Source organism: Acipenser ruthenus, chromosome 7, assembly GCF_902713425.1.
Source record: "Acipenser ruthenus chromosome 7, fAciRut3.2 maternal haplotype, whole genome shotgun sequence".
NCBI classification, from domain to species: Eukaryota; Metazoa; Chordata; class Actinopteri; order Acipenseriformes; family Acipenseridae; genus Acipenser; species Acipenser ruthenus.
Genome location: NC_081195.1, coordinates 24,875,639 through 24,900,210, shown reverse-complemented (window position 1 = coordinate 24,900,210; position 24,572 = coordinate 24,875,639). Strand labels below are relative to the sequence as shown.

Here is a 24,572-nt window from a genome sequence, read left to right as displayed (position 1 = left end):
TATATATATATATATATATATATATATATATATATATATATATATATATATATATATATATATATATATATAGCAAAAACGTTGAAAACCGACTGGGTAAGAAAGCACATTGTCATTTTCCCAAACCAAATGTTTTAAACAGCTGAAAAGTGGTCTACAGCTATCCCCAAGTACAATTAAAATGTTCACTACTGTAAATAATGTTCTTTTTGTGTGTTTATTTATTTTTAACATAGCGATATTGCTAATTCCTTCCCATCACGGATCTCCGCACCACACACACACCCCCATACGTCACAGTGCTGATGCAACACAGACGCAGATAAACCCTACTCTACTAGAGCTGGTGCACAGACTTCACTTTTCTCTCCGTCTAGTAGTATATAGCAGCAAGGTAGGAAGCGAGCGAAGAGAATTTTTCATTCGCACAGACACCAGCGAGGCCAGTCGTAATACGGGGCGTTCGTTACTAAGTTTAACTTATTTCATTGTTTTGCTATTTAAAAAGAAAACAAGTGTGTGTAGATATGGCTGATGGAGCCAAGGGCACATCAAACGGAGAAGCGCACATGGAAGAGGCGGCTGATGCTGGCAATGCCAACAATTCTTCGGTAGTCAACGGCCTCCCCACACACAAAAAAGAGGCTACCGGCTCCACCATGGACCGGGTGAAGAAAATCGTCAAGGCTAACTTGCTGGTGATCCTGACCGTCGCCGGGGTCATTATCGGGGTGGTTATCGGACTCGGGGTGAGAAATGTGGAACTGTCGAAAACCCACATACTGTACTTTGGCTTTCCGGGAGAGCTGTTGATCAGGTTGCTGAAAATGATCATCATTCCTCTGGTGGTGTGCAGTTTGGTGTCCGGTGCCGCCAGTATCGACCCCAAAGCCCTGGGCAAGTTAGGTGGCTGGGCGATGCTGTTTTTTTTAGTCACTACCTTAATTGCATCAGCCATTGGGGTATGCATGGCTTTTGCTATCCGACCGGGCGTCGGCGCTGGAGCCAAACCGACGTTATCTGGGATGGACGATGCGATACCCCAGTCAAAAGAAGTGGTCGATTCGTTCTTGGACCTTGTGAGGTAAGTAAGTCAGCACGAATCATTCACTGTATGAATGGAATCTGAATGTGGAACAATAGCGAACTCACGTTTTGTATAAGCTAAACATTGCATAACTACTTCCTTTGTTTTGAATGAAGCAAAGACTAAACGTGAACATCAAATTCAGCCATTTGTAAATTGCCTACTATATTAATTGCAGTTTGTGAAATGAATTGCGAATACAGTACAGTATGCAGTTGAACCGCGGCCGGCCTTGCTTGGGGTGTTGGCGGGTTTCTAAACGCTAGGTATATTTTTATACTCTATGCTAGATTATGACAGTTTTGGGACACGTGTGCTTACGTTGTCTCGGGTGGAAGTGAATTCCGGTCTCATAGACATCATCACATCACACTACTGTGTGTGGGAGGAGAGATTTAGAATTCCTGTACGTACAGAGTGATGCAATAGTCACACTTATTTATGTCGGTGATATATTTTTGAAAACAGAAATGAAACGTCCAGCTGTCCTGAATCGGTACTATGACGCAATGGCGGAAAGGGGAATGGGACGGACGGATTTACATGGACTTATGCTATTACTGTACAGTAACTAACATTTAAAGCAGACATTCATGTAATTCATTTGAGTTACACAGCACCCTTTAAAAAAAAACAAACAAAAAAAAACAACCAATTCGTGGTGTACACGTAACGCAGTCGGTATGATTTTGTGACACGTACAGTGTTGCCAAGTCTCACGAGAAAAAAAGGCACTGACTTTCAAAACAAGCCCAAAAGCGCAACCCATGTTAGAGTATGCAAATTTCAACCCGCGACTCACAACAAACAAGCCCAGTCCCGCTTATTATAAGCGGACTTGTTAATTGGACACGTGTCAAACATTAGTATGAGAGGTGACTGGAATGTTTACTAGCTCTAAGGCAGGCAATTAAGATGCAACCAATAGCTGCACAAACCACATTATTAGTATAAATTAATGCAAGTACCCTTTCTCTAATCTTAAGGCCAAAAATATAAATCTGTCTGTCTTCTGCCCTAACGTTAAACAACGAGGAATTTCATACTGGCAGTCGAATTTGTACAATGAGCAATGAAAAATCTCATAAAGGCTGCTGCCAGTAGGTTTGACTCGTCCCAGCAATGACTCCAGTTTTTAATGGACTGTGCTTCTTATTTCAATCTGCTGTGTTTTTCGTTTAACATAATGCTACTTTTTTTCAAACACATCATCACAATCGATGCGTGTAAAATTGTGCCGTCTAAAGTTTCCTATCTATGAATCTATTTTATAATGCTTTTTTTGTTTGTTTGGCAGGGGAACTTGTCGAACTCCAGAGATAACGCACTGTTTTAAAATGTCTAAACATAAAATTAAAAAATCGTGATCGGGGAAAAAAAAAACCTAATGCTTCCTTTATTAATTTCCTGCTCTTGGGTTAATACACCTAGCCTGAGTCAACATGCGAGACTAGGTTTAAGACAGTAATAATGGTCTCTGAACATTTCCTCCTATTAAAAGACGTTGCAATTAAATTGAATTTACCGGGGGCTAAACTGTGCTTCTCTGCTGTTTCATTTTGCACACCAATCCCATTATTTTTTTTGCAATGCTATTATTTAATAAAAGTATATATAGGACCCATTATCTCCTGTGTGATTTCAGCCGTTGTCTATTTTTAACATAGGAAATATTCGACAGGGGATGGACTACACTAGAAGTTCCTGCCATACCACTGTCAATAGGGTGTACAGCAGTTTGCCGCGATTGGTCAATCTGAGGTGTGACTGAACTGACTTTTTCAACAGGGAGATGCAGCTTTTATATATTGTAGTAAGCAGATGAGAGACTTTGCTTCTAAAAAAAAAAATGTTTTCATGCAAGGGGCAGGCTACTGTACTTCCTTATTGTTGATCCCTCCTGTCTATACCCTAGATTACTTGACACTTTACAGTAAATGCTATTGCCCTCATTTGAGGCCAGGTCACTCTGTGGAGCGTTTTCAACTGGCATCTACCTGCTGTTTGAATTTTCTCTTTAACTATATTGTTATGGCACGTACTGGGTTAAAAGACTAATTAGCAGGGTTCAGAAAAATATAGCATTGCACGTCTCCACGTGTTGCTACAACTGTGTAAATAACTTACCTGTCATTTCTTTTCATTAACACCCTGACAACTTTTTACATTTATAACTTGAAAATCTGTTTTAACGCTCTTCTCAAAATGGCTGCTCTAGTGCACTGGGTTTTGAGATCTGTCCTCTAAAATAAATCACTGCAGGAAGAGCAATTATAAAAAAATAAAAATAATAAATACAACAACAAATGCTGTGGATTCTGTTCCGTACCACATCATGGATCGTTCTTGCTGTGTTACCTGTTTGACAATGTGGGCAACAATCCTTACACTAGCAGTGCACTAGAGCGGACATTTTGAAAAAAAAAAAAAAAAAAAACTTGTCAGGATGTTAACAAAGATAAGAAAAATACAGGCACATTATTTAAACAGTTGTAGCAACACGTGGGGACGTGTACCGCTGTATTTCAGAACCCTGCTGCTTACACTTTAAGACCATTTGTACTTTGGGGGGTTTGCCCAATAGTGTTTTGTTTTCATTTGTTCCCACTGTTCCCCCTGCTCTGCCTGTTCTCTTTCGTATTGTCAGTACATTATTTGTTTTAATAATTTTGCATGGATTTATTTTCTCTCTGCTGCACAAAGAGATCCTGCAAAAAACGGCATTTAGATTTCGATCAGACTAGTTTCTGTTTCTAGAACAGCTCTTGAAACTGGCAGGAGCATTCTCATGCCAGTTATAGCACACAGACCCTGCCAGATGCTTTTAAATATAGACCTGCACTTTACAGGCAAAGTCATCCTTGTGTTGGATCACTGCTGTGAATTTAGAGTACATTTTGTCTGTAGTAAAGTGTACCACTGTACTTGACTTACTGAATGTGCCAAATTTGCAGAACAATCTACAAACAGACCCAGGCAACATCAAATTGTGTAATCTAAATTGCTAAAACACCTCTAATTTATTAAATACAGCTCTGTGTGACTAATGAAAAGTACTAAAATAAACTGCAACACCAAAGCAGCCGTGCTAAACTGGCCTACATAATTTCTAAGCACTCCTTTTCTAGAATTCATTCTAAATCCATGACTGGCACAAGGTGGCTTTTCTGGTCTTTCAAAGCTGTGAGCATGTGATTGCTATTGGCATAGAGTAGGCATGACTGATTTTAATCTGTTTAGTGGGATGTGTGACAACTAGGGCAGGATTTAAAAAATAAAAATAAGTAAATAAATAACTTCCCCATCTGAAAATAGGACAGCACCATTTTTAAGTAGAATAATCACAGTTGAGTCGGAGGGGGTGGGGTGGAGGGGGGGTGTTTTAATGTTAATCTGGCATCAGAATAAAGCCTGGATGTGCCATGCTGTGTCAGCCTCCTGGGTTTTTAAAACAGGACTTTGTAAATGGCAATGTTAGAGAATAGTTTCTTAAACATGCTTCTTTACCTCCATATCACAGCCATTTTTTTCTTTTGTAATTCAATGCACATGTATACTTTTCCGGGGATACTGTAGGTGGCGCAGTGGCCTAAAACACTAGCCTTTCACTTTCACCCCCTAAGAGAAAGGATGCTCCCTCCAGTCCAGAGCAGGCTTGAGGCATGGAGACTGAACTGCTCCCTCACCCACTTAGAGAACGGATGGGATCCAGGCTGCTTGAGGCATGCTTTCACCCCGTGTTACTCATGTGACTAAGCCAGATGAAAAGGCTGGTGCATTAATAACACACTGTGACACAGTGCTCCCCGGCCCTTCTGTAGTGGTAGGGCTCAGGAATGCTGACTCACAAGCCTGTCTGTTGGGTTACTGTGCTTTATCGTTACCAAGGTGACTTGGGAGGGCACTTAGCCAGTTGTGGACAGTTTCCAGCCCTTGTAATTAAGCGAGACCGGCAGGGCGTGGAAGAAGGGCATTCAGTTGGATGACATGAGTTCCTGAAGGGCCGACTCACTGGGTGGGACGTGTAGGGAGGGCATTTATCACTCACAACAGAAACCACTGTTTTGAACATGGATTTACTGTAGTTTGGTAGTTGGATAATTTCAGGTGTGATCTTGTGAATGTAAGAAAAAAAGGAAGCCAGGCTGGATTGAAATTGTATTTTAGCATGAAGGGTTACTCTCTTATCAATCATTTTAGACTCTTAGTTCATTGACATAATGTAACTCTCATTGTAAAGCACTTTCAGAGACTGAATTGTGTTTCTTTCTCTGTGTACAGGAACATCTTCCCCTCGAACCTGGTCTCTGCTGCATTTCAATCGGTAAGCCATTTTGTAGGAATGAAGACCTACAGCTGTGGCCAAAAGTTTTGCATCACATACAATTTTAGGGTTGAGACATAATTAAAAAAAAAAAAAAGCAAGCAACATATGAACATAATTTTTAGATCTTTTATTTAACATTGTGTAATCAAAAACTACAAAATGATATTGCAAAAGTCTACCGGAAGCCATAATATTAGATTTAGTTAATTCCATACGGAGATGCAGAACATTTGGCCATAGCTGTACCTGTGGGTTGTAGTGTTTAATGAGATGGTTTGCTCATGTATTTGAATAAGGGGGACGACAACCTATAGGAGGCTGTGTGGTCCAGTGGTTAAAGAAAAGGGCTTGTAACCAAGAGGTCCCCGGTTCAAATCCCACTTCAGTCACTGACTCATTGTGTGACCCTGAGCAAGTCACTGAACCTCCTTGTGCTCCGTCTTTCGGGTGAGGTGTAATTGTAAGTGACTCTGCAGCTGATGCATAGTTCACACACCCTAGTCTCTGTAAGTCGCCTTGGATAAAGGCATCTGCTAAATAAACAAATAATAATATTCAGGAGCAAAAGGGGTAACAAATGCCCATTCCTCATCAGTCTGAAATGCAACATTAAAAAAAAAAAAAAAAATAAAATAACGGTTATATGCTCTGCACTTGAATTGTTTATACATATGTTTTCTGTTCTTGGTTTGTTATAGTATGCCACAAGCTACAAACTGATACAGAAAAACATCACTGATGAATCGGGGGTGTCAACAAACACTACTAAATACATCGTGGAAAAGGTAAGATCCATGATTTCTAATTATTTTATTGTCACTGATTCAGCATAACAATTAGAAGCATATCAACAGCATTATAACATTTATAACTGATCTTTTATTATAAATTGTTTGTTTTTTGTTTGTCGGGTAAATATTTCACGATAGATAAACTGCTGCATCCTGGTACCTTTGCAGCAGATCACATGGAAGGAGTTGAAGTAGGACACCTGAAGTGATTAGGTACCAGGAAATAGCTGCGTGTTCCAAATTGAAGTTTGAAAATACAAAGAACCAAAAAGGTCTTCAGCTGAAGAAATGGGAGACTCTGTTGTGCTACACCTTTCTGTTTCCATCTGGTCCATGTTCTTCTGTGCCAGTGTTGAAACACAGAGTTTAGGTCACATTTCGAAATTGGTAACGTATTGAAATCATTCAAAGGCAACATGGCTGTTCGTGTCATATTCTTACTAACAGATTTAGAAACTTGTTTGATCTTCAGATCTGAATCTGTGTACAGTTCATTAATTAACATGATTTATAGATTGCACAGTCATTGTTAGTGGGTTCAATGCACAAAGTGCTTTACGTTTTTTATTCTAAAGGTATAATTTAGTTGCCCTGGTTGGCTGTATGTGAGGAAAATGTAGGGAAACTAACCCAAAAGCAGAGTTCTGTCAGGACTGACAATGTTTAGTAAAAGAGTTCTTTCTTTCAAAAAGGAAATTGAGGCACAGTAATTGCCACTCTTAATAAGCTGAAGGTTTAGGGTTCCCAAACTCCTTTAGAACAAGGAGGTCCATGAATACTAATCATTGGTGTAAAGACCAAGATAATTCTGGTCCTGTGTAAGGTAGGACGATAATTAAATATTCCATTGGCGTTATCGGCTAAAATGATCTAGTTCAGTGGTTTTCAACCCTGTTCCTGGGGACCCCCTGTGTCTGCTGGTTTTCATTCCAACTGAGCTCTCAATTACTTACCTAGACTCTTAATTTAAATTTATAATTTGCTTAATTAGACCTTTTTTTTGGCCTGCTTTTCTGCTTGTTCTCTTTGTCACATGGTTGCCCCTGCTTCACATAAATCCTTATGCAAAATCCCTTTGCTATATTGTACCACTGTAATCCGGATATATTTCACTGAAGGAACCCTAGCAAATATAACAGCGAGGGATCTCATTGATTTTGTTTTTGTTAGTCTTTTTTTTTCGAGCAGTCATGTCTGACACAGACCATGTCGCTGCAGCTTCCTATACAACCCTCTGTACAGAACCATTGACTGCTAGTTGTTTGACCCTCCTTGCCCTACAGGGATTCCCTGCTTGCAAGCCTTCCAGTAACAGCAGTGTGCTCAGGACCACTCTGTTTCCTGTTTTCATTCGCTCCTCCTGGTCTCCTCCGCCCTCGCACATAGTGTTCTTTTGATTTGGATCTTGGAAGGCAGTTGTTTACAAATTCCAATTCAAACCACAGTCACGAGAAGAGTTTAGCTGGTATTATGGTATTATATATATTTCTCTATAGCAGGAGTTACTCCACAAGAAGTTTTTTTTTTTTTCTGTATTTATGAGAAATAACTGCTGCTTTAACTTGAGTGCCAGGAATGTTGATAGATGAGCGCTCCAGTACCTGGTATTAATTTGTCATTGGATCTTGCCAGAAATCCAAAATTGCATTTTGTTTCCTGTTTTATTTTTTTTGCCAGGCTTACATCCTGTTAAGTTTTTTGCAGATGTAGATGTTTGATTTGACTTGAGTGAACCGTGTCCCTCTTCCGTAACAATATATTATTGAAATAACTTCACAATACAAAAATAAAATGTTAGAATAAAACACAATGGGTGCTGTTCAAATAAAGAGTGATCTGAATACCCTTGTCTTTTAAAAACATCATTAAAACCAGCATCTAACAATAAATAGGTTTAAGTAATTAAAAGACCAAGTTTACATAACACAGTGCACTTGAATATAACTTTCTGCACAGTGCAACTTCAATTGGGATTCTGATTTGGTGGTTGTACTCATTATTAATTTTTTTCCCCCCTTTGTTTAAAAGAAGAAACAGGGTTAAAACTTGAAAACAGGAGGAAAAATCCATGAAATCGGCTTCTGTTTGACTGTCCTCTAAACAAATAAAACATGTAACTGAACTGAAACCCAAAACATACAATTGCCAGGCTGAGCTCTGCCTTCACTGGCTTTCCTTCTCCAAACAGATGGTCATTCCCAAGTTTGCACCAAGCCTCGTTAGGTCATTACCACACCTGTGATTGTTCAGACAGATTTAAACCCATCCCTGCCACACCAATTACATAAAATTCAGCCTGCTATCTTAAACTCACTTTGTGTACAGCTATAGCCAAAAGTTTTGCATCACCCTATAGAGTGAACTAATTTTGCTTCATAAAGTCGAATGAAACCTGCTGCATAATGTTATGTTAACATATTGAATTACACACCGCTTTGCAGTTTTCCATATACTTAACGAAAAACTGACAAATTGAAAAAAGTGATATTTTAAAATCCTGTACTACTATTATGGTTTCTGGTAGACTGGTTTCTAGGCTTTTTGATTTAGATGTTAAGTAAAAGATTTTTATTTATTATTATTATTATTTATTTCTTAGCAGACGCCCTTATCCAGGGCGACTTACAATTGTTACAAGATATCACATTATACATTATTTCACATTATACAGATATCACATTATTTTTACATACAATTACCCATTTATACAGTTGGGTTTTTACTGGAGCAATCTAGGTAAAGTATCTTACTCAAGGGCACAACAGCAGTGTCCCCCACTGGGGATTGAACCCACAACTCTCCGGTCAAGAGTCCAGAGCCCTAACCACTACTCCACACTGCTGCCCTAAAAGATCTAAATTATTGATGTAGTTTTAGTTTTTTAAACTCTCAATCTTAATTCTAGGTGATGTAAAACTTTTGGCCATAGCTGTATGTATCGGCTGTTCAGTGGCTGGTTATTGCTGCCATTGCATTGCAGTACTTTCATGTTTTAATGAGCTGTGTTTGTCTGGCAGGTTCCGTTTGGAAAGGAAGTGGATGGGATGAATATTCTGGGCCTGGTCGTGTTCGCCATCGTGTTCGGCATCGCTCTGAGGAAGCTGGGGGAAGAGGGGGAGATTCTTATCAAGTTCTTCAACTCCTTCAATGAGGCCACCATGGTCCTCGTCTCCTGGATCATGTGGTGAGTGAGTGTGCAAGAATTCCCAGCACGTGATAAAAATTGGAACTTGATTTTAGGAGACTAGGTTTCAGGCCACTGCACGGCCAACCAGGGGAGACTTGGAGGTTTGATACAGCAAAGTTGGCTCAAACTAGGTCTCCCGGTCTCCTGGAACCAAGTTTCAAGCCACTGATCCTGAAAAAGTGCCTTTGTATTCCTTCAGCTTTAGATAAAGAAGTGCAAGATAAGTGCTTATCAGGACCTGTGAAACCAACTCTGCCAGCAAAACAAATAGAAACTTATTGAAAAATAAAATATACTTTTTTTTTTATTAATTGCAATAAAAACTTAAAAATAAAAAATAAATAATAAAATGTAACGCTACTTGCTCTTAAAAAAACCCTCAGTTAGCGGCAATAGCTTGGAATGGTAATTTGCAGGGCTCCAGTAACACCCTGTGTTGTGCTGCAGGTACGCCCCCTTCGGTATCATGTTCCTGGTGGCTGGGAAGATCGTGGAGATGGAGGATGTGGGCATGCTGTTTGCCAGTCTGGGGAAGTACATCTGCTGCTGTGTCTTGGGCCACGCCATCCACGGGCTGCTAGTTCTGCCCCTCATCTACTTCATCTTCACCCGCAAGAACCCCTACAGCTTCCTGTGGGGCATCTTCACTGCGCTGGCCACTGCGTTTGGGACGTCCTCCAGGTAACGCAGCACACTGGCTGGAGTTCAGGCTTAAAGCAGGACTGCTGTCTCAAGGGCTGAACAGACAGTGATGCTTGAATTGAGCTGCAGAGGCTTTATTGTTCAGTTGTGTTTTTTTTTTTTTAAGGCAGGCAACAGTTTTCCAATATCTCAGTCGGTCATGGTTTTTTAATTAGATTTTTAGAATTTTTTTAACTGTACAGGCTTTGAAAATGCTTTATAAAATAGATATACAAATAGGAAACTTAGCATGGTACAATCATGGATGCTATTTTACTAAACTCATGCTGGGATGAAATTCTCTATGAAGGGGATGCAGTGCAGACGGTCGTACATATGTACATCCATATGTATATATCTGGATAACCGCTAATCCATGAAACTTGGTATAAACATATATTAGTTTATTGAGAGCGTCTGTGTGTCCTATTCATCCATCTGTCTGTATATCACTCTTGCATCTGTATTAATATTGCTTATCAAATTCTGATTCATCATTTGAATGCAGACTCTTATTCTGTGCATACTCTTGATATATATCAGCTTCATGATGCTGTCAGCTCTAATTTTGAATTTACGACAGGAGATGTTTATTGAACTGTCTCCCCCCATCTCCTGTACTCCCTTCCTGCGTTGATCCTGACCCTCTCTCTGCCTCTCTGTCCTGGGCAGCTCAGCCACCCTGCCCCTGATGATGAAGTGTGTGGAGGAGAAGAATGGCGTCTCAAAGCACATCAGCCGCTTCATCCTGCCCATCGGAGCCACTGTCAACATGGACGGGGCTGCGCTGTTCCAGTGCGTGGCCGCCGTGTTCATCGCTCAGCTCAATGATTACTCTCTCAACTTCATCCAGGTCATCACCATCCTGTGAGTGGACAGCCTGTCAGGGTCTTCCTAATACGAGAGGATTGCCTGAGTATTCATCTCTGATTTAAGGGTTTATCTTTATTAACTCATTGATTGCTTGCTCTGGGAATGGATAGACGTTTGCCAGTCCTTTGTCATCTTTGTACTGTGATCAAGGCAATGCTAAGCTGAAATGCGTCATATATATATATATATATATATATATATATATATATATATATATATATATATATATATATATATTTTAACCCTTAAAGTATTTTCTGATCTGGTTTCTTTTGCTTTATTTTGATATTGTTTAACGAAACACACCACAGTTGACTTTCATGCCAGTTCTTATCTGTTTTCATGTGGCTGCTTCCCAGACCAAGACTAGCACTAATATTGGACATAATATTGTAGTAGGTAGTTCTAAATTAGTGCTGATCAGTGCCTGTGAAACTGCTGTTATAACAATTGGTAACTATCTCTCAGCATTTGTTCATAACCCCTAAAGCAGGGGTGGCCAAAGTGGGCCCTTCCACTCCTGGCCTTTGTTCCAACCCTGTTCTAAATTGTTTAACTGACCCAATTATTATTTGTTTGGCAGATGGCTTTATCCAATTAAGCCTCCACCCAGACCCTGAAGTAATTAATTATCTCATTTTACCTGTTAAACCTGGAGTGGAATGGCCCTGCAGGGCAGTGATTGATTGGACACCCCTGCCCTGACTTGAATTTCTGGAAAAACTGAAACAGTATATTTTTTTAATGTTGGTTCTATGGGGGAAAAACAGCATAGCTTTGAGCAGAGATTTGAACAAGTCTAGATCTGTACTATTGGAAAATGAGTTACTGTGTCCGTAGATGTCTGTCTCACTTGTGCTGTTTTTCTCTTGGCAGGGTGACTGCCACTGCATCCAGTGTAGGTGCTGCAGGAATTCCAGCAGGGGGCGTGCTCACCCTTGCCATCATCCTGGAGGCTGTGGGCCTGCCCACTAACGACATCTCCCTCATCCTGGCTGTTGATTGGCTTGTGTAAGTGTGGGCGATACTGTGGGAGGGGCTGACAGAGGCACATTGGTATACAAATATCGACCTGGATTCGAGGCTCATGGTAGAAAACTATTGCCCCGAAGGTTAGACAACAAAACAAGACAATGGCTTCACCTTTACAGTTTTCCACAGTACGGTGAAAACTAGTCTGTTTTAATAAGCCTGTGATGTCAGAGGTCAAGAGTGTTGTGATTTATTGACTGCTGTGTGATATCAGTAGTTCCTTGACTCTTGAGAGCGAGAGTGAATGTTACACAGTCTGGGGGCAAAGCACTACTGTGACAGTATTAGCCAATAGGATTGCGAGTTTCGATCCAAGGATTCAATAAAGTATTCTATACTACAATATGCTATAGTATAGGATGTGACCCCTTAATTTACTTTTAATGTGTCCTTAATATATTATTATTATTATTATTATTTATTTCTTAGCAGACGCCCTTATCCAGGGCGACTTACAATCGTAAGCAAAAACATTTCAAGCGTTACAATACAAGTAATACAATAAGAGCAAGAAATACAATAAAACAAGTAAAGTACAAGTTTGACAAACCACAAACCAAATATAGTACCCTTAATATAGTAAACTCCCTCACGTGGTCTACTATATTGATGCAAAGACCACAGGCCACAGCTATCGCTAATAAAGACAATAAAATTCAGCACACCAATAAGGGGGCCAGTTATAATGTTACTAATATAAAGACTTGAAGGAAAATTGATTTCAATGGCTTTGTTATTTCTCTAAAGGTACATTTCCTTACCTCTTATTAGCATCATTATCACTGCCCACCCCTCTCTCCACTTTTCTTTGCAGCATAAAACAGATTTCTCAAGTAAAAAAAAAAAAAAATCAAACGTTCTGCTATCTGATCACTTCCTGTTCTGTAGGTCATATCAGCTACAAGCAATCACATGATCTGAAACAATTAAAAGGCAAGCAGTGTTACTATTGCTAGTCTATGATAAATAATACAGCATCCTGTCTGTCATTCTTTTAGGGATCGTACTTGCACCGTTATCAATGTAGAGGGCGACGCCTACGGGGCGGGGCTTCTGCAGAACTTCGTGGACCGGACCAAAGACAAGGACGAAGGGGCGGAGCTAACCGAAGTGAGGCAGGAGGAAACCCAGTACAAGGGGGCGGCCCCACTCAAAGAGGAAGAGGGCACCCCTCTAATCATGAAGAACACAAAAGTCACTGTGGAAGGATTAGCCGCAGCATGTGATAAAGAGTCAGTGATGTAACTCGATGAAGGCTATTACATCCAGAGGAAAGAGTGGATCACATTCGAAGAGAAAAATACACACTCAGACTTTTCCGTTTGAAAGGCAATTTCTTTCCCGCCATTTCCAAGATATACATATTGTAAAAAAACCGAGCACCAGGGGAAGAAAACCCACATAAAAAGCAACAGAAGTTTATGATATCTATTAAGTGTTCATGTTTATTAGGGGCCACTAGATTAAACCGTATATTGGTGTCCTGCTGTGTCCCCTGTCCCCCAAAGTCAATTGTTCTTTTTTTATTATTATTTAAAACATATTTTATTTAAATTTATATATTTATTCCCAAGCTGCCATTTAAATTAATCCATGTCAACGTTTTAGTTTTCAAAGTAGATGTTAATAAGAGCCTGGAGATAACTGTTAACTCATCCCTGAAACAAACATTGTATCCTGCATCAGCATCCATTCACTGAAAACAAAAGCAAAAACACTGAAACACCTATCATTGTGAAAACTTGAAGCAGTAGATGTGGGAGACTTGATGATGCTACTGGACAGACAACTACGTCAACATTGGCAGTTAAGGACCAGTGGGACTGTTTTAACGGTTACACACAGCACAAAGAGGTTGGGATAGTGGCAAAACGCACAAGGCTACAGGGATTCTGCAGCCTAATGGTCGCTGGTTTGAATCCCAGTAATGTCAAACTGGAAATGTCAGATATTGTCCCATTTCCCAGTTCTTCTGCCAGTCTTTTTTTAATGATTGAAACAGTGGCGGATCTGAATACAAATGCTATGGTGATTTTTATAGACCCACATAGTATTGCATACATGAAGACGTAGTGAAATGAGGTGTATACTGTACATTTTTACGGTGACGTTATTAAGATCCGCCACAATTTAGATTATTAAAATAGAACCTGTGGTCTTTGATTTCATGTAAGTGGATCATGGATAAACTGATTAATTGTGGGTGTGCCATTTCAATCTGTTTTTAAAAAATGTTTCACCCTTTATTTTCTTTAGCTTTTAGCTTCAGTCATTGTCAGATATGTTGAGATCTTTTTTTTTTTTGTTAGGTAAGAGGGGGTGGGGTATTGCTTTGACATTCTCTCCAAATACAGTAGTTTTAAAGTGTCGTGTACTGTAGTTTTTATAATTGTGTAAACTGTGCAGTCTTACAGCAAGGCTTTCTCTAACCAATTGGCAAGATTTCCACTCCAGGTGAAATACTTAGGTGCGAAAGTATTTCTGGACATGCGTGAAGACTAAACTCTGAATGTCTATATAGGTTTCTGTCTGAGTGCATTGCATTTAGCTTAGAGATCTGTAAAATTTGCCGTACCATCTCGGAGTTTGCTAACACTTTATTTCACAACTCTAGAATTGACAGCATTTCCAATATCCTGTCCTTAATTGATACTAAAAATAGTTCTCAAAAGTTTGCAATCTGGGTTTAGTTGTAAATTATTATTATTTGTTTATTTAGCAGACGCCTTTATCCAAGGCGACTTACAGAGACTCAATGGGACCTCCCCCCAGGCGTTGGAGCAATAATTGATGATAGATTATTTTTAGATTGTTTTAAGAATCATGTTCCTCTCTCTTCCTGTAGACAAGTGATTGATGGTTGTGGGAGTAAGAGCCATTTCATCAAACTGGACTTCAAAAACAAATTCAGTCTCCCCTCTATTGTGGGAGAAAACGGTGATATAGCCTGGCTGAAAGAAATACCATTAAGACAATTGTGATATTGTTATAATGTTGATCATTGCAAATGTCAGTATCACCCAATCCTGCTGTTTATTTGTATTTATTTTTCCCATAAAATGGTTTTGATTGTATATAAGGGTTACTTACAAAATCACGTGCAGGTCAGTTGAACACACTAAATATTATCTGATTCTTATTTTTTCTCTCTTAGCTTAATCAAGGGTGTCCAAAGCTGGGCCCTTATGCTCTTTGTGTCAACTCTGTTCTAAATGTTGTAACTGAACCAATTAAACCTCCATCCAGACCCTGAAGAAGTTAATTATGTAATTATTAAGTGGAATGGCCCTCCAGGACTGTGATTGGACACCCCATTTTTGGCCTGTAGCTTTATTTTCTTGGAAACATGGGTAATTTTAAATATTCATAGTCAGCAGGATGGTCCCTGCTTGGCAATGTTAACTGCCGTGGAAGCACATTTTCTAACAAACATACTGCTGCGTATTTGAAATTGACGAAGACAAATTGCGTGCCTTGTTTTAAAAGTGGTATGTGGGTGTGTCAAAACTTTAACGTTGCCAGTAGTGTTTTCTCAACCCCGATTGTTTAAATTATAGAAGTGGATGTATGAATATTTTTGATTTCCTCATTCTATTTTTCAGAACACTGTTGGCTACACATTAACAATACAGGATTCAGTTTTAGTAACAGCTATTATGATATATTTCCTGCCTTTGGATCAGTCATCAATTACCTGGCTTTGTTTTGCTTTAAATCAATATTGGAGCACCGATATTTCAAGCAAGCAAACAAAAAAATATATAAATCCTCTTCAGTCACTGTGTGCACAATTGTACCATGTTAAGTTTCATATATATGTATTTATTTTATAATGCACATGTTGTGTGTGTGTGTTTTTTTTTTCCCCCCAAAGTTATGGCAGGGCAACTTAAAAAAATTGTGACCGATGGGGATGTAGATTGTAAGGTCATTTTGTTGGTAGTACCTTGTGGGTAATTTTGTGTTTCGATGCAGTTTCCTTCCAAATGCAAATTAATATTAAAGTACGGGAAGGTATATTTAAATGATTCTGTCCAATTTTGGTCTGTCACAATTACTGATATCGTGCAGCTTTCTTAAACTGGGTTTCCACAAAGTTTGTAGGTTGTTTTGAAACCTGGCCAATGTGAACTTCCACCAGCCCAACCTACTCTCTGTCTACAGTATGTGACTGTAGAGTGAGTGGGTGGGACTGATAGAGTTTAAAGGTCACATTGTCACATGATTTGAATGGAATGAGGAATGTTCAGTCCTGGCAGTTAGGATTCTCCAGACAAACTCAAAAAATAAAGCCATGATTTAAAGACAGATTGATAGAAAAAAAATGATCAATTCAGTATTGAGGATACAGAACCCACAACCACTCCGAATGATTGCAAACTAAAATATTGAGGGCATTTAAAGAAGCTGCTATAATAACAGATGAAGCTGGTTTAACCCTTTACTGCCAAGGGTATGTCCCCATACCTATTGTAATGCCTATTTTCTCAATGTCAAATATGGACACTGGGCAACAGGGGTTAACTGTCTGGGATACTTGTGAAGTAATGTTTCTTGTGACATGTATTCGTGTTTGTTCATTGAGGACCAGGGATTATGTGTTTAACATTTAAAAATAAAAAATGACATGTCTAAGACAGTGGAGAGTTTGCCATGTTGTAAAAACCGTCACTTTCACAAATAATCTCTTCATCTCATTTGTATATTGATGATTAAAATATGTATAATATAGTTGTACTTTAAAAATTGAGTACAGTACTGTAATAGGAGATTGTTTTGTAGTAAATATTTCTTATGTGTTTCACGGTCAAATGAAGAATATATATGTAATAAATAGTGAAAACCTATAGGTACATCATGAATCTGCTGTTTTTATTTACTGTGTGGATTTCTGTAAGGAAAATAGAAACTATATCAGTGTTTCTTGTACAATAGTTCAGAGTTTAAATGTTTAAAATTTAGAATTGTTTCCAAACATCAAATATGCATGTGAACTATAAATGTTGGCCTTCTATAGCATTAGCTAAAGCGTAGGGTTATTTATGTAATACTATTTATTCATTGTCTATTCCATGTACAAGTGTTGTATTCAGGTAGTCTTATACACATTACTATTGTAGTCATTTATTTATTTGATCTGGGTACATTATTTAATTATTTAATGTGTGTACATTCCCACTATGTTTAGTATGTTGAAACGTTTTTAAACGATGAGGAATTTAAACCGACCCCAGCACCCCTATTAATATATAATATAATATAATATATTATAATATAATAGTATCAGCAGAACAAGAACACAAAAGAAAAAAAAGTGTTATTTTTGGGGGGGTTTTCTGATTTGGAAAAAAGTTTTTTTCCCAGTAAAAGTATGACACTAATGTAAATCGATTTCACTCTGCAGTCTAGGCTAAACAATTTCATTTCATGCAAATTCATTTACAAATATGCATCTCCTGTTCATTAACAGAGCTGTTTTAACAGTATCTGTGAGTGCCTCTTAACAGCTCTGTGGTGGTGCAGAACTTAAAGGAGTCCCCCTCCTTTCAACCTGAGGAAGTTGAATACGGAACAAAAAAAAAAAGGAAGAGGACGCTTTTGACTGCTACACCCTGACATTGCTGGTAAGCTTAAACTGATTGAATGAGGTTTACAAATATTTCTGCATTGAACACCTATGGATATATTGGACATACTGGGCAGAAACAAAGAATACAGCAGTGCCTAAAAAATTGCAGCTTTAATAGATTGAATAGATCAGATTTTGTGTTTGGACTACCATTAAAATTGAGCCAATTTTCCTAAACACTGCTACAAGCAGTACAAGCAGAAAAACAATTTGACTCAGTTGTGATGCAGTGGTAACCTATCCAGTCTTATAAGGTACGTTTCAGGTTTGCCAGCATGAGCAACGGCCAATAAAATATACTGCAGCCAGAAAGAAATAGGGCATTGATAGCAACACCTGCTTACACATTCAAGATTAAAGCCAGTTAGCTGTGCTTGGAATGCCGCCAGCGACACGTAGACATTGTTTCATAAGGTTTTGCTGCCATCTGCTGTTGGTGGGGAAAAAAAGGTAATGCAGAGCCATCTTTAGCATTGAGGTTTTTCAAGGATTAATCACACCTGGTGTACTACAGTATTTGGAGCCTCACGTAGTTGGCTACCCAGTAACACATTCCTCCACGTTGCTAAAGCTCTTTAGTTTGCATTTGTTTTGTGATGGAAAATTACGTCGGCTGCAACTGGTTCAAAATGCTGCAGCCAGAGTGGTGAGTGACTCCCACATGTCGTTCATAATAACATTCGGTTCTTAAATCACTGCACTGGCTTCCTGTTCATCAAGGATTGATTTTGCTTAGTCCTTATAAGGCCCTTTGGTTTTGGGTCTTTTATATTTACAGGAACAGTTGGCACCTTATGCTCCTAGTTGAGATCTTGAGATCAGTGAATGCTGAACTTTTAGTGGTTCGTAGGAGTCGTCTAAAGTCAGGAGAGGCGAGGGTTCTTTAGTTGCTGTGCTCCCTGCCTTTGGAACTCTGTCCCGAGTCACATCAGGAATGCTGGCACAGTCGAGTCTTTCAAATCAAACTAAACATATTTATATGCGTTGGCTTATTCTTGAGCTGGACTGATTGGCAATGGCTTTTTAATTTAATTTTTTTTTTATTGTAAAGCTCCTGGGATGCTCCTCATAAAGAACGCTATATAAAAACAAATTTGATTGTATTGCATTGTATAAAAACATCAGAATGTAATGAAAAATGTGGATGTCTTCTTGCTATTTAATAGTAAAGCAGCTTTCTCAATGCAGGTATTATAACACTCACATGTATGTTAACAGCTGTATTTCGTGAAGAGTCAGGCACTCAAAAGCAAGGAAAAATGTGTACTAAAGCATTTTGCTCAATGCATTGATTACTACCCGTCTGCTATTTGATTAGTGATTTGCTTGCTGATTTGCACCTCATTTTAAAGTTGCAAATAAAATATGAAAATGTAGAGGTACTGTATACCTTTTAAAATGTACCACTACCAAACAAATAATATAAAAAAAGATAACGTTGGCATTTGTTTTGTAGTCTTTTTATTGGTGCATCAGGGAAGATGTCAAATAAAAAATGAATTGTATAGAGTTGTAGGAAATATTCCCTTTTGGTTGCACACTGAGTGTTTTTTTTTTTTACATCACCAATAAGAGTTAACAGTGTGCAAGGTTTGGAAATGCCTGCCGTAGCGCTCATGAAAGGGTGTAGCGCCACCGTGGAAAGCAAGGATGGAACCTATTGAGGCTGTGAGGTGTTTAAATTGTTCTAGAGGGATACATGCCTATTTCTCAATGATTATCCCCTCCAATTCCTTCAGTTAAGTTGGTACTGGAAATCTGGAGAGATGTCTATTTTCCAGAACCACTTTTTGAAACTGGACCTACAGTCTTGCAAGCAGCCCTCAATCAAATCAGATTTCTCATTGTGGGCCACATTCACAAAGCTTTTACCTTGTTGTGCTAAGTTAATGTTTTGTAGATGTTAAAAAGCTGCAGCTTAGCTAGTAGATTTTTAATGACATTAAAATAATTTCATATTTCTTATCTGTTATGCACTTCCGTTAGCAGTTTTGAAAGAAACAAATGTTATAAGAAACACATACACTACCGGTCAAAAGTTTTAGAACACCTCCATTTTTCCAGTTTTTATTGAAATTTATGCAGTTTAATGTCTCAATGTACTCTGAAATTAAAGCATAGAACAAATAAACAATTGGAGATAAAAAATAAATCATGGAATCGTTTTGTTTAACAAAATTTAATCTAAATTTTTGACTCATCAAAGTAGCCACCTTTTGCAGATATAACAGCCGAACACACTCGTGGCATTCTTTCTACAATGGAAATCAAATATTGTTCGGAAAGTTCTTCCCAACACTGTTGCAGATGTTCCCACAAATGTGTTGCACTTGTAGGTTGCTTTGCTTTCACCCTTCTGTCCAGTTCATCCCAAACCAGCTCGATGGGGTTTAAGTCTGGAGACTGTGCTGGCCATTCCATGATTTGAAGCCTACCGTTTTATTCTTTTCTTCTAAGGTAGTTCTGACATAGCCTGGAGATATGTTTTGGGTCATTATCTTGCTGTAGGATGAACCCCTGACCAACTAGGCGTATACCAGAGGGTATTGCATGGCGCTGCAAAATGCTGTGGTAGCAGTTTTGGTTCAGGGTACCACTCACTCTGTGCAAGTCGCCGACTCTGGATCCAGCAAAAGAGCCCCAGACCATCACGCTTCCTCCTCCATGTTTGACAGTTGGTGTCACACACCGAGGAACCATCCTTTCACCTACTTGACGGCGTACAAAAACCCTGCGTGATGAACCGAAGATTTCAAATTTTGATTCATCGGTCCATAAGACCTCCTTCCAGTCTTCAGTAGTCCACTGGCGGTGCTTCATGGCCCAGGCAAGCCTCTTTTTCTTATTTTGCCATCTTAGCAATGGCTTTTTTACTGCCACTCGACCTGTCAAACCTGCAGCTTGAAGTCTTCTCTTCACAGTTGAAACTAAGACTTGCTTACTTCGACCAGTGTTAAGCTGTGCTTGAAGCTGTTGTCCTGTGAGCCGCCTATCACGCAAGCTGTCGACTCTCAGAAACTTGTCTTCTGATTCTGTTGTGGCTTTGGGTCTGCCAGACCTCTTCCTGTCAGTTTTCTCCAGTTTCCAAGTGCCTTTTGATGGTGTAGGAAACTGTACTCACTGACACCTTGACTTTCTTTGCAATTTCTCTAAAGTAAAGACCTACACTTTTAAGGGTTATGATGGTCTGTCTGTCTTCCTTTGTTAATGGCCTTTTTCTCGCCATTATGAGAGCAATATACTACTTCCTGCAGTACAATACTGTCCAAATAATGCTTAAGAGGGTGTAGTAACACAGTCTGTTCCAACACTGCTTTTATACAGACAGAGGGTTTGTAAGTAATCAACAAAAGTTGGGACACCTGTAGGAATTGTTAGCATCAACTTTCAAGGCTTAATTTACTTCCACTGCTGCAGAACAGCTGTAAGTTGTTAACCCATTACTTGTTCCCTGAAAAAGGTATTTTTGTATAACTCTGAAATGTACATTATTTTTCAGTTTTTGGTAACCTAAACTTTTTTTTTTAACCTGTTTACCGCTTACCTTTGTACCATTTTAGGTTATTCACTGGAAATTTCAATAAAAACTGGAAAAATGGGGGTGTTCTAAAACTTTTGACCGGTAGTGTATATTTATTTGCCGTTTAACCTGGAGGATTAAATTGTACCTAACCATTCAACAGGGTTTTTCCTGTCATTATCCTGTTAGTTGCTTCTCCTATTGACTGATTCAGTCAGCAGCATGCTTTTGCCCCCCCCCCCCCCCCAAAGACACTGCAGAGGTAGTTTCCCTGCCTGCCTCAAGATGGCTTCCCATGTACCCGCATAACTACATTTCCCATCATCCTCCTGCTCACATATGTAACTGAGATGGATTTACCAGTCAGCAGGAGGATGAACATTTTCTCTTTTGGTTTGCGCCCCATGGTTTCAGAACTATCACTCTGTTTGTAGGCGTGGATGAAGGAATTTTCAGTTTCTGGTGCTGTCATCATTGCAGGACCTGCCAACTGTCTCCATCAAGATCCTGAAAGACCCAATGGGGCCTCCCCGTCACCTGCCTGATGGCCGGTCCAGCTGCAGTACTCTGAAACAATAAGGCAAAGATTGCCAGGCAGTATTTACACCAAATTAAATCATTTAGAGATGAGGCAGGGCCCTGGAATGTTTCAAGCAAATTGGGATTGGGGAAAACCTGAACCATTCTAGAATGGGGGAGAACAATTCCAGAACTGCTCAAAATATCTTTACTTAATGAACCACCTTGTTACATGGGCAGCAGTGTGGAGTAGTGGTTAGGGCTTTGGACTCTTGACCGGAGGGTTGTGGGTTCAGTCCCAGGTGGGGGACACTGCTGCTGTACCCGTGAGCAAGGAACTTTACCTACATTGCTCCAGTAAAAACCCAACTGTATAAATGGTAAATGTAAAAAATAATAATAACGTAATTGGCTAATGCATATGGTTCAGTGCCACATGAACTACTTTGGGCAGCATTTGATTTTTTCAGTGTACCGATGACAATAACAAATTTAGTGAAAGCCTATTTTGGAGATTTGCAATTCAGTTTTTCAACTTCAGAATTCAGCACTACATGGCAATGCCTTGAGGTTGGAATAATGGCAGGATGCACCATTTCTCCACTGGCTTTTACCATGGCAATGGAAGTAATCATTAGGGCATCAAAATGGGTAGTAGGAGGAAAGCGCTTGGCTTCTGGAATGTGACTACCACCAATTCGAGCATACATGGATGACATGACAACCATGACTACAACAGTAGCCTGCACTAATCGATTATTGGGCAAATTAACCAATAACATTGAATGGGCACGAATGCAATTCAAGCCCACTAAATCAAGGAGCATCTCTATAATTAAAGGCAAAGTAGTAGATAAAACATTCTTCATTAATGGTGAGGCAATACCAACAGTGTCTGAGAAGCCAGTGAAGAGTCTTGGGAGATGGTACGACGGGGATCTAAAGGACACAGTTCGTGTGGGAGAAGTTAGACAACAAGCAGTGGAAGGGTTGAAGAGCATAGACAGCTGCGCTCTACCAGGTAAACTAAAACTCTGGTGCTTTCAGTTTGGTCTACTGCCGAGGTTGCTGTGGCCACTGACTGTGTACGAGGTTTCTTTGACAACAGTAGAGAAGCTGGAAGCTTTAATCAGTTCATACATCAGGAAATGGTTGGGAGTTCCACGCTGCCTCAGCAGAGTGGGACTTTATGGTAAAGGAATACTGCAGCTACCAGTCTCTGCTCTAACCGAGGAGTTTAAGTGCGCCAAGGTCAGACTGGAAATGACATTAGTAGAGTCACGCGATAAATGCGTAAGGGAGGCAGCACCTGTGTTGAAAACTGGAAGAAAGTGGGCGGCAAAGAAAGCCGTGGAAGATGCAAAGGCTGCCCTTCGAATTGGTGATATCATGGGGCAAGTTCAGCATGGAAGAGGGGGTCTTGGTTTCAGTTCAGCTCCTCCTACATGGCACAAGGCAGCCCCAGCTCAAAGGAGGAAGCTGGTAGTCAACGAGGTGCAAAAGCAGGAGGAGAGGATGAGGTGTATAAAGGCCATTTCCCAGGCCAAGCAGGGAGAATGGATGAGATGGGAGAGTGTGGAACAACGCAAGATTGGCTGGCAAGACCTATGGTCAATGGAACAGAGCAGGATCAGTTTCCTCATCAGGTCAACATATGATGTTCTCCCATCACCACAGAACCTAAACCTCTGGGTAGGAGAGGATCCCTCATGTCCTTTGTGTTCATCACCTGCAACATTAAGGCACATTTTGACAGGATGTAAGGTGGCTCTTAGCCAAGGACGGTTTACTTGGCGCCATGACCAGGTGCTGCGATGTTTGGCCTTAGCATTGGAAGACAAGCGTAACATGACCAATAAGTTGTCACCTGTTCCATCAAAACATTACACACAAAAGACAACATTCCTCCGCCCAGGAGAGCAACCACCAAGAAAAGGTGTTAAAACCAACCCTCGGCCAGGACAACTGGAAGCTGCTAGAGACTGGAAAATGCTGGCAGATGTTGGTCAACGGCTTATTTTTCCACCTGAGATTGCCACCACTAACCTTCGACCAGATATTGTCTTGTGGTCTGGATCAGCACGCCTTATTCACCTGGTAGAGTTAACAGTGCCATGGGAGGATGCTGTAGATGAGGCGTATGAGAGGAAGAGACTGCGGTATGCTCAACTAGCCACTGAAGCGGAACAGCGAGGATGGAGAGTTCGGGTTTACCCAGTGGAAGTGGGTTGTCGAGGATTTGTGGCACACTCTACAACCCGGTTTCTCAGAGACGTCGGATTCAGAGGCCAAGAGTTGCGTCGCACAGTGAAGAACTTATCTGAAGCAGCAGAGAGGAGCAGCAACTGGCTGTGGTTGAGACGGAAAGATTCTGGCTGGGGATCTCAAGCACAATAGAAAGAAAGAAACACTGATGTACAGGTAAGTAAGCTGGGCTGAGTTGAGTGGGGGACGGAGGGGGGTGATGCTGGGACGCCAGAATCACCGTCGAGCCCTCTTGAGGTGTCGTGGGCTAGTCGACGAAACACTGAGGATGGAAGGTGCCCACTTGAAAACCCCAGAGATGTACCCTACTTAGCTCAATCCAGACGGTTGTCATGCTGATGCGCAGGGGAGGCCGCACTTTGGTTGATCCCCGGAGCCAGCATCGCAGCCGTTGTGTGTGCTGATGCGCCAGGGAGGCAAAATAAGCTGATCCCTGGAGCCAGCATTACACTTCAGCCATTAACACCAGACAGAAGGATATCTACATCATCATATGGAAGGAAACGTAAATGGATGGAGACACATATGGATCACATTTGTTTACTGTAAAGCTACGTCTTAGTTGGTGCTTATCTTGGCGAGAGCCGAGTTCAAATCAGCATGAAGTTTTAACATCTACTCTCGTGTAATCGAAATCAATTATGTTATAAAAAAAGAATGT

The 24,572-nt window shown here is 40.1% G+C and overlaps 1 protein-coding gene across 1 annotated transcript; it reads left to right on the top strand.

The window, feature by feature from the left end:
- The first annotated feature begins 331 nt into the window (after nt 1–331).
- LOC117415736 (neutral amino acid transporter B(0)-like) lies at nt 332–16,831 on the top strand. Its single transcript, XM_034026460.3, has 8 exons — nt 332–1,084; nt 5,369–5,411; nt 6,113–6,199; nt 9,223–9,389; nt 9,840–10,073; nt 10,746–10,940; nt 11,823–11,957; nt 12,977–16,831. The coding sequence occupies exons 1-8, from the start codon at nt 528–530 to the stop codon at nt 13,221–13,223; spliced, it is 1,665 nt and encodes a 554-aa protein (XP_033882351.1). The 5' UTR covers nt 332–527; the 3' UTR covers nt 13,224–16,831.
- The last annotated feature ends 7,741 nt before the right edge of the window (nt 16,832–24,572 follow it).